Here is an 11,135-nt window from a genome sequence, read left to right as displayed (position 1 = left end):
CATAATAATGTATTTGGTTAAATTAAATTATGTCATTAGGAATAGGATAATTAACAATGATTGAAATGCAATTGAAATGCAAAATTTTCTCATTAACAGCCTTATATTCCACTTTCGATCGATACATAAGTTAAGTTATGTGTTTTCAAAATGAAGATTTTGGCAGGATATATATATATCCGTTTATGGAAAATAATTCATATCCTGCGAAATAACTCTCAGGGCGGAGATACATTTATATGAGGAGCTGCATGTTGAAATTGTAGATACGTTTGCAGTTTCATATACATATATCATATATACATTTTTGTTAGATAAGATTAGAATAATTCAGTTATAAGTACATACTTATAATGAAATTTTTAATCGAAGTTGAAAAATTATATTAATATTTTTACAAAGTTGCGACAATTTTAATTATACACTTTTGTTTTTTAAACTTGTAAGAAAAATATTTAATAAAGTAGTAAAAATTTATAATCATTTATAGATTTTTCTTAAAAACAATTTTATATCTTATTTATATTTGCCAATAAATTACTAATTAAATAAAAAACTTGCAAACGTAAATGCAATTTCATTTCTTTATTATATTTGAAAGAGAGAGAGAAAAAAAAAAAAAAAGAAAGGAAAAGTAAGTATCCCACAACTCCGAAAAAATGGCGCATCGGTGGCATTTTTACCAATGGTTTATTGACCAAAGGTTCGAAGCACTCGTAAAGACGCAGAGAGGCCCGTTAAAACAAATGGACGAGAGGAACACATTTAGAGCACGAAGAAGTTCTACTCTCGACCTCTTTCCTCATTGTGTCCTCGGATAAAGTGAATGTTAATGTCACTTGAGACATCGTTCGAAATAAAACGCGCCGACATAGCCACCTCTCATTGCTTTTGCTACATTCTGCTCAAATGCTCTCCTATTATTTTGAAGGACTTCTGCGGCATCTTTATTCAATGGATCTTCTGGATTTGGTTCCTAAATAAATAATATTTTTTATAGGTATTTTTTTGTTTAAATTTAAATTTAATTTTTGTTTAAATTATTCAAAAATTTTATAAATAATACATGTAATATAAGTAAAATATAATATAAATTTTTTATTTCATTATAAAAAATATCATTATTATATATTATATTAAATACCAAGAAAAGATATTGTAATCCATAAACAATAGAATTAATTGTAAGGACTGGTTTCCAATCTTCTCTTAAAATATTCAAACACACATTGCCATCTAAATCAATATTAGGATGATAAACTTGTGTTTCACATTTTACTTTAGGTGGTTCATGTGGATAATTTGGTCCAACTTTGAAACTGAAAACAAATCTACCACCTCTATAAAATCCCTAAAAAATTAAAAAATAATTATCAAATTATATACATAAAAAAGAAATGAAAAAAAAATCTTACCTCATCTGGACAAATAATTAGCTTAAAGCTAAGAAGATCATCTGGATCAGGAAACTCTGTCCCACATGTTTTTGGAAGATTGAGTTCATTTATATCTATATAAAATAAGAATTTTTTAAAATATGTTGAAGAATGAAAGAAAAAAATATTTTACATCAAATTATTGAAGATTAGTTCAAAATCAAAATAATGAAATATTTTTAATTTAAAAAAATCTTTAAAATTAAATGAATATTAATATTAATAATCATGAAAAATATAATTTATTTATATTTATTAAAAATTTGTTTATAATAATTATTTTATTTGTGTATAATAATTATTTTATTATTATATTTAAATAATATAATAATTATTTTTTAATAAACCATCTGTTTTAATAGATACAATCACAAATATATTTATTACTATCTTAAAATTTATTTCATTTTTTAATTTATTTTTTTAAATATTTATGATATTTGTTGGAATTTATAATTAATATTTTATGAAGAATTTAATAAAATATTTATATAGAATCAATATATTTTTAAAAATATGAAAATAAATTAAATTGTATATATGTTCAAACAGATAATAAAAAAATATATACATATAAATATAAAATACAAAAAATCTAAATATAAAGTATATAATGAGTATTAATAAAAATGAACAAATATTAATAGCTACACAAAATAAAACTCATTATAAGATTAAAATTTTATAAAATTTTTAATAAATTTCTTTCTAATTAATCTATTTTTCATATATTAAATGAAGTTTGTAGTAACAAATAAAACAGAAATTGAAAAGAAGACTATAAGTATCCGTCAATAAACCTTTTGTGATTCTCAGTTGCGCTGCAGATGCTTTTTTTTGGGTGCCAGCTTTCGGTGACTCGCCATCCTTTTTCGCCTGTTTTAATGAAAATAATTTGATCATGATAGAGTGGCGGTGCCAGGCGTGGAAGGCACAAAAGTCTTCTTCCTCGAACGGCCACGCGCGCAGCTACGATGCACGCAACAAAACTTTTTGACAATGGAAACAACTACTGTGAATTTACGACTGGTTTCACGTGGACGGAATAGAATTCGTTTCTGTTACGATCACGGTATTAAAGTCCTATTTTTCATACTACATATTAAAGCCTGTATTTCATTTATATGTACATGTACAATGTTTTAATTTAAGATTGAATAATTAATTTTTTTCAATAAGATAACTTTTTTTTTATAATAATATATTTGATTATTTAGCTATAATAGTATAAAATATAAAATATTAATCCTTAATTTTATCTATATTTAATTCATTATTTTATAATTTGTAAAAATATAGAATGAAGTTTAAATGTTACGTGAATTATAGAACTTCTGAATTATATATATAGTATAATTCTGTATTATAAAACTTCAGTCATTATTACTTCATACAAATGTATAATAAATAAAATTTGTTATTATAGAAAAAATATAGAATGAGAAATGTTTAAATTACATTGTAAATATAAATAATATTTTACACGTATTTTTTATCATTTAAATATGATTGGTAACCATTTATAATGATTTAGGATTCTACCAATCGTAATTTTTCATATATATTGGAAATATTTATACGAGTTGTGAAAATATCTGTCGTTGGATATACAAATAATTATTTACTCTTATAAGGAAAAATATATAAACACTAGATGGTTCAATGTTCGTTTTGAATTAGTGTGAGATATAAGACGTCAATGGCTTACATTAGTTGTGCATGTTGCTTGTAACGATCAAAAAGTAACGAGATAGATTTCGCGATCTATATATTTTCTCTAGTTTGACAGTAAACGACGACACAATGGCTGGAGTCCGGGATGAGATTTTAGCTAACTTTCAGGTAATTTATTGGATGTTTAATTATTTGTTAATTTTAAATACAACATAGATTTTAGGTTATGATGTATATATTAATGACATTGACAGTAGTAGAAAAAATATATAAACATAAAACAATATTTTCGTTTGTTTCATTTTCAATTTGTCAAAATTTTAACAATATTTAAAAATATATAAATATAAAAATCATTTAAATAATATCCTGTGATGGTATTTGGTACTTTATATTTTTGAATTCTTTTTGGTGTGTTGTCTTCTTTTGTCTTTATTGTATTTATGGATTATAAAACAAAGACTATAAAATTAAAAGTACAAAAAGGAATTTTAAAAAAGAATTTTATTATTCATTAATTTATGATATTAAAATAAAATATTATAATATATTATTTAAAAATTAATTTTATATTAATATTTATATCAATTAGTTACATTTAGAATAAATAAATATATGTTGCTTTTTAGGCATGTACAGGAATTGATGATGTTGGTGATGCCATTAAATATTTAGAAGAATCAAATTGGGATTTATTGGTAAATTTTTCTATGTAAATTCATTTTGTTTTTATGTAGAAATAAATAAAAATTTAAATAATGTTATATTATAGGCAGCAGTAAATCAAGCTATGCTTCGTAGTACACAACAATTACCTTCTGAAATAAGTCCAGATATAGAAATGATAGAAGAAATTGAAAGAATGCCTCAATCACATTCATTTTCATCTCAAACTAATTGTGATTCTAAAAATAATTCCATAATGGAAGTAACAGAAAATTCAAAACCAGGAACAAGTAAATCTAAAACTTGTGAAAGAGAAAGGACACTTACATTCCATGTTAACCATCTTAATAATGAATATGAAATAAATTTATCTGAATTTTCATCATTAAGTAAATATTTTATTATTAAATAATTTTTTTTTTATTTGTTATATTTATTTATTATTAGATCAAAGATAATATAAGATATAAGATAAAATATAAAGATAAATAATATTTACAGAGGATCTCAAACAACTTATATGGGTACAAACAAATGTTCCACCTTGTCAACAACGTCTCTATGGATGGAAAAAAGAACCAAAATCAGATTATAGATCATTACAATCATTAGATTTACCAAAAGAAAATACTTTATATATGTCTCCTATAACAGAAGATGTTGATTTAACAACTGATATGTAAGTAAATTTTTTCTAAAAATTATATATTTATATTTATATAAATTTATTAAATATTTCATAATTAAATACATTTTTTATTATTTTTATAGTGTGAGTTTATCAAAACGAATGACTCAAACATATACTTTAAACATAAGAGATGAAATAAACAAGGAAACATATAATTTGAAATTTCCTGGAACAAATACAATTTTGGATGTAAAATCTGGTATTTATTCATTAACAGCTGTTCCAGTTCGAAATCAACAGTGGAAAGGCTGGCCAAATTCAGTAAAAAATGATAATGTTATGTTAGCCCAAAGTGGAATTTCTTATCCAGAACATGATTTATCTGTAAATGAACTTCCTATGAAAGAAGAAAAGAAGGTATTAATAATTATGTTATAAATATATATAGCATTAAAATAATACTTTGTTATTTTTAGGATGTCATAGATTTAATTGAAAGTGATAGTTCTATAGATGAAGATGATATAGAAGATGATATTTTTGTAGATAATGTCAGATCTACAAAAACTCAACGTCTTAGTAAGTAAATTAAATTTATTTAATAAGTATTTTAAATTTCAATTTTTTAATATTAACATTAATTTTTTTATTATATCAATCCAATAATTTATCATTTATAGTGCCAGAAAATGTAGCAGATGAAACAATAGGTACAATGCATTTTGCAGAAGAATTTGAAAAACGATATGGACCAGCACATCCAGAATTTTTTACTGGTACATTTAAAGATGCTGTTAAAGAGTCATGTTTAAAGCCAGCAAAAGAAGTTAGTAATTAATACTTAAAAAATCATTGTTTATCTTATATAAAATTGTAAAATTGTAAATTGTAAATTTTGATGTTACAGAGAAAATTATTAGCTGTATATTTGCATCATGATAATAGTGTACTAGCAAATGTATGTTGCACACAATTATTAAGTTGTGAAGCTGTACTCCAAGTTTTATCTGCAAATTTTATAGTATGGGGTTGGGATATTACATTTGAATCTAATAAACAAAAGTATATATATATTTAAATATATATATATTTAATTATAAAAGATATTTTTTTATAACATAAAATTCTTTTTTATAAAATATTTTATTTGAATTAAATATTTTAGATTTCTTTCATCTGTAAAACAAACATTAGGATCATTTGCAACATTAGCTATGGAAAATATAGATGTCGATACTTTACCTGCTCTTGTAATTATAATGAGAGCTAGATCTATTACAGAGATGTTTACAGTAATACATGCCAATGTGGGAGTAAATGAATTATTAACTAATTTAATTCATGTTGTTGAAGTATTTCAGGTAAATAAATATTTAATATATGACTTCACATAATTAATGTATGATATTAATTATTTATTATTGATATTATTTATCAATTAATTATTTATTATTAAATTTCCATTTCTGAAAAATAGGAACAAAGACGTACCGATATTGGTGTTGAAGAAGAAAGACAAGCTAGAGAAAGAGTAAAACAAGAACAAGATAGAGCATATCAGGAAAGTTTAGCTGCAGATAGGTATATTAAAAATAATTATTTATTAATAAAATTATAAAAAAATTAAAAAAATTATAAATAAATAGTGTATGTATTATATGTATATTTTTTTTAGAGCGAAAGAAGAAGCAAAACAAATGCAAGAAGAATTAGAAAAACAACGAAAAGAACAAGCAGAAAATGAAAGGTTGGCTGAAGAAGCAAGAAAAGAAGCTCATAGACAGGCAGTAGAATCAAGTTTACCACCTGAACCACAACAAGGAACTGGTGATGGAGTGTTAAAAGTACGAGTGCGGCTTCCAGCTGGAAAATTTCTAGAGCGTAGATTTCAATCTGATACGCCTCTACAAACACTTCTTAATTTTCTGATTGTGGAAGGTTACCCAACAGAAGAATACAAAGTTCTGTGTAGTTGGCCTCGAAGGGATGTAAGTAGATGATGTAAGCACTTAAGTTCTTATTACATAAATGTGCTTTCCCTTTTATCAAGTTAAATGTACAAGCATATGTATGCATGCACACATACACGCGTGCAATTTATGAATATTTCATAATATTTAATAGAATTAATTTTTTAAATTTATTTAAATTTAATTTTTCTATGTGTTTCAGTTAACATCTATGGATTCAAAACTCACTCTTATGGATTTAAAATTCTGTCCTCAAGAAACAGTAATTTTAGAAGAACGATAAGTAATTTGTTGTAATTAAATTAAAAATGTAGAATTTAAGCATTGCAATATTCTGAAAGTGTTATTTATTTAACAAGTTTTGAATAGTTATCAGTTAGTATGAGTTCAGTTTATTGTGCAACTACATTTTTATGCTGTATCTTTTCGTACTATTCATTCGTACGACAAATGTAGTCTTATATTATAAAAAGTCCTTTCCATGCATGTGCATTGTATATTTTAAATTCCTAAAAATAAATTACATTTCAAAAAACCTCAAACAAAAGTAGCCTTTTGTTTGTCGTTACCACGATTGCAAGAAATATTTAAAAATATATTAAAGGAGTTCAATTTGTAATAAATATAAATGGAATTTGTAATAAAAAAATATATTTTGAATAATATTAAATTTTTTTAAGAATTTTTATTACAAATACAAAGATGCAGCAAAGACAATGTCACGTTTTATAAGTTTAATTGCTTCACTAAATTTATTTTCTAAATCCGTATTTCCAATATTTTTGGCTGCTTGACATAATTGTCTAAGAACTTCTTCCAAACGACGCATACATCTTATAATAGAACCTAGAATTAATTGAAATTATAATATTTTCAAAAGAATAAATATAAAGGCATTTGATAATTTAGTAAAAAAAAAAAAAAAAAAATGTAAAAATTTTGAAATATACCTTCAAATATATCTGTCATTTTACAAATTTGCAAAAAAGTAGCTCCTTTACACCAAGCATATACAACATCCATTAAATATGGTTTAAATCGTTCTACATATGTATCTTCATCTAATTCTAGATTAGCTTCTGTAGATACTTTTGCTATTCTTCGAGCTAAATCTTGCATTTGTCTAAGTGGACCACTTAATTCTTCAGTACTCTTAGGCATTTCATTTGATTTGTCGTCGCAAACAAAACAACTAATTAATGCTACCATTTGTGGTACACTTAATGAATTAAATAAACCATTAAAAATCATTTCTGTCATTAACAATTCGTCAGCTCCATTAAGTTCACAAGCTACTCTGCCTTTTAATTCTATAACATCTGATGCTGTACAATAGGCCATTCTTCGCAATACTCGTTTTCTACATTTTAATTCATCCATTTGAAGTATTGATTTAGCTTGTTTTAATTCTAATTTAGCTTGTTTTAGTTGATTACCTAAATCTTCTTTATGTAAAAATTGTTCATATAGAATATTTACATTAGGATCCTAAGATGAAAAATAATAAAATAATTTTAAAAATAATCATTTTAATCGTTTTAAAAATATTATAATTAAAAAAATATGTGAAAAAAAAAAGATAATTTTATCACCTTATGCAAAGAATGAGCATATAATTTTTCTTCTAATACTTCAATCTTTTTAACAATATCTTTGAAAGCATCATCTTCAATATGCATATCCGTAATAGGATTTAACAATGGTGGTCCATCTGGAAATCTTTTTTTTACTTCTTGTATTGTTTTTAATACACTTTTTCTATTATCAGATGGTCTTAAATCTTTTGGATAATATAATCTAAGTGAACTAATTTGAGAAATTAATGTATGTATAACAGGAACTACTTCCATGTCACCTTCTTCTCCTTCTCGACAAGGTACAGGACATCCTTCACTAGAGTTTTTAGAAATGTGAAGTAATATATCAATAATAATAACAGTATTTTCTCTTATTGGATTTTTAGGATTTTTTTTTTTGAAATTTACAATTATACCCCAATCAAACATTTCATTTTCATTTTTTACCTACAAGTGCCAATATAATTAAAAAAAATAATTTCTAATATAAATGTTATATATAAATATTTACTTTTACTAATCTTCCAGGTTGTAAAAATGGAAGTAAATATTCTGGTTTTGTTAAAAAACATCTAAATTCACTACTAAGATGTTCAAGTTGCTCACGTATATCATGATAGGAAGATATGTGATTATACCTATCAATAGTTACTGCATTATATGCACCTTGTAAATCCTTTACTTCTACAATGATACATATAAAATATAAGTATATATATATATGAATATATAATTATGTAAATATTTTTACATAAAAATATAAAAATATTTTATTTTGATTTAAAATATATAAAAAGTATTTTATTTTGATTTAAAATTTAATAAATGAATAGATTTACTTACTGTTATATAGATCTGGAATAGAGGCTTGATTTTGAAATTGATAAAAACTTCTTTCAAGCATATATTCAGGATTAATTTCTTCAACTCTCAAAAGATTTAAAACCATATTATAAGTTAAATGAAATGCTGAATTAATAGGATCTGGTTTTCCTTGTACAATTGCTTTACCAACAACTGGACTAACTTGCTCATCTATCATTAATATTACTATTCCCTTTTCATCTAAACCTCTTCTACCTGCTCGACCAGACATTTGTATATATTCTCCAGATGTAATCCAACGAAAGTCTTTACCATCAAATTTTCGTGATGCTGTAAATAAAACTGTTCGTGCTGGCATATTTAATCCCATAGCAAAAGTTTCTGTTGCAAATAATGCTTTTATTAATCCTTCACCAAATAATATTTCTACAGTTTCTTTCAGAATAGGTAAAAGTCCACCATGATGAATTCCTATTCCTCGTCTTAAAAGTGGTAGCACATTTTCAACTTGTGGTAAACGTCGATCTTCTTCATTAAGAACATCCATAGCATTATTAAATACTTCATCTACCAACTTTTTTTCTTCTAATGTATTCAAATCTAATTTAGCCATTTGCATGGCATATATCTCACAATCTTTCTTGGAAAAGCTAAATATAATTACAGGTGCAAAATTTCTTTCCATAATCATTTTGACCATTTTAAAAATATTTGTTTGTCCAGCATTTGATGGACGAATACCACCTTTGCGACCTTTACTATCTCCTTTAGCTGCATCACTATGTTGCAAACAAGCCATTGCCCTATTAAAATTTTCTTCTTTAAATTGTCCCATTTCATCCACAACCTACGTATAAATATAAATATATTATTTAAATGAAATTTTCATTTTATAATAAATAATTTATTTATTATAGTTTTTACGAACCAAATGAATACCATCTCCACCAACAGGAAATATATAATGTTGTAAAGGAGTTGGTCTGTAATCTGTATAAACAACATGACATGGTTGCTTATGTAAATGTGCAACCCATTCTACAAATTGTCTGGCATTAGGTATAGTAGCAGAAAGAAATACATAGTGCACATTATCTGGTAATAATATTAATGTTTCTTCCCATACAACTCCCCTTTCTTTATCACGCATATAATGAATTTCATCAAAAATTACCCATCCAACTTCACGCATTACCTTAAATATTATATATATTATTTAAATTACTATCATTTACATACAATATAATATAATAAAAATTTTAAAAACCTCAGATCCACGATAAAGCATATTTCTTAAAATTTCAGTAGTCATAATAAGCACACTTGCTGTTGGATTAATTGTTACATCTCCAGTTACTAAACCTACATCTTTAAATTCTTCAAAAAATTCTCTATACTTTTGATTACTTAATGCCTTTATAGGTGTTGTATAAATAACTCTTTGCTTATCTCTTAATGAACATGCTATTGCATATCTATAAATTTTTGAAAATTATCTATATGATTATAATAATAGATATATCTAATATTAATTACTTTTTTCAAATTTTAAATACATACTCTGCAACAACAGTTTTACCAGCTGATGTATGTGCAGAAACTAAAACAGATTGATTATTTTCAATACATAAGATTGCTTCTTTTTGGAAAGGATCTAATACAAATTTGTATTCTTTTGCTGGTTTGCTTTGTTTACTCTCTAATGGTACATATTCATAATCTGGAGGAACTGCAACTTCATGTGTACATGATTCAATTGTTTCTATTGTATGTATTTTAATACGTGGTGCTAATTCTTCTATACTATACAAATTTAAAAAATATATATTCAAAAATATATATAGTTATCATAGTTTAAATAAAACTTTATAAAAAGTTTTATAAAAAGACTTACTTTAAATCTTCCAATACAGGATCAGATCGTAATTTTTTGGAAACTAATTCATCAGAATCATTTTCAAATTCCCGTTTAGTGCCACTTTCTAAATTAGTTTTCCTGTGTTATTATTTCTTATGTATTATTTCTTTTAATTAAAAATATTTTTTATATTATATTTAAAATATCAATATAATAGAGAGGTTATGGAATAGTTTATACTTACTTTTCATTAAACGATGTATTTAAATCTTCATTTCTTGGTTTCACCGGAGTTGGAATCACTTCTACTATATCTTCTGCTTCTTCAAAAACATCAAATAAGTCTTCAGTAAAATTAGCCATTATAAATATAAAGTTATGTATGTACAATTTTCATCGATTCTTGGGACAAATCAAGATTAATGTTTATATTTATCGATACTTTATATCAACTATCGATTATATAATTATATATCGAATGACTAATCGATTATCGAT

At 24.5% G+C, this 11,135-nt stretch overlaps 3 protein-coding genes across 6 annotated transcripts; 1 reads left to right on the top strand and 2 right to left on the bottom strand.

Moving 5' to 3' along the window:
- Positions 1-84: 84 nt before the first annotated feature.
- Positions 85-2,612, bottom strand: UbcE2M (NEDD8-conjugating enzyme UbcE2M). The gene is made up of 4 exons (XM_003697034.4): positions 2,237-2,612; positions 1,416-1,510; positions 1,145-1,351; positions 85-976 (listed from the first exon to the last, which is right to left on the bottom strand). Exons 1-4 carry the CDS (start codon positions 2,337-2,339, stop codon positions 836-838), a joined length of 546 nt encoding a protein of 181 aa, XP_003697082.1. The 5' UTR covers positions 2,340-2,612; the 3' UTR covers positions 85-835.
- Positions 2,594-7,047, top strand: casp (Fas associated factor casp). 4 transcript variants are annotated; one of them, XM_003697032.3, is made up of 12 exons: positions 2,594-3,278; positions 3,740-3,808; positions 3,883-4,165; positions 4,278-4,455; positions 4,548-4,824; positions 4,884-4,986; positions 5,088-5,233; positions 5,315-5,469; positions 5,573-5,768; positions 5,885-5,988; positions 6,083-6,395; positions 6,580-7,047. In XM_003697032.3, the coding sequence occupies exons 1-12, from the start codon at positions 3,240-3,242 to the stop codon at positions 6,658-6,660; spliced, it is 1,944 nt and encodes a 647-aa protein (XP_003697080.3). In that variant the 5' UTR covers positions 2,594-3,239; the 3' UTR covers positions 6,661-7,047. The 4 variants fall into 4 exon arrangements, with proteins under 4 accessions (XP_003697080.3, XP_086768336.1, XP_086768335.1 ...); XM_086912210.1 differs by having other exon boundaries at positions 6,083-6,408; XM_086912209.1 differs by lacking the exon at positions 2,594-3,278 and adding an exon at positions 3,386-3,586.
- Mtr4 (exosome RNA helicase Mtr4) lies at positions 7,012-11,071 on the bottom strand. The gene is made up of 10 exons (XM_003697030.4): positions 10,882-11,071; positions 10,674-10,775; positions 10,340-10,582; positions 10,047-10,254; positions 9,708-9,974; positions 8,798-9,626; positions 8,466-8,638; positions 7,970-8,401; positions 7,328-7,865; positions 7,012-7,223 (listed from the first exon to the last, which is right to left on the bottom strand). The coding sequence occupies exons 1-10, from the start codon at positions 10,998-11,000 to the stop codon at positions 7,066-7,068; spliced, it is 3,069 nt and encodes a 1,022-aa protein (XP_003697078.1). The 5' UTR covers positions 11,001-11,071; the 3' UTR covers positions 7,012-7,065.
- Positions 11,072-11,135: the final 64 nt, after the last annotated feature.

This window comes from Apis florea, unplaced genomic scaffold (assembly GCF_048593485.1).
Source record: "Apis florea isolate Af1SG1 unplaced genomic scaffold, ASM4859348v1 contig_3367_pilon, whole genome shotgun sequence".
Lineage (NCBI taxonomy): Eukaryota > Metazoa > Arthropoda > Insecta > Hymenoptera > Apidae > Apis > Apis florea.
The sequence above is the reverse complement of the archived record's forward strand: the minus strand, read 5'-3'. Positions and strand labels throughout refer to the sequence as shown.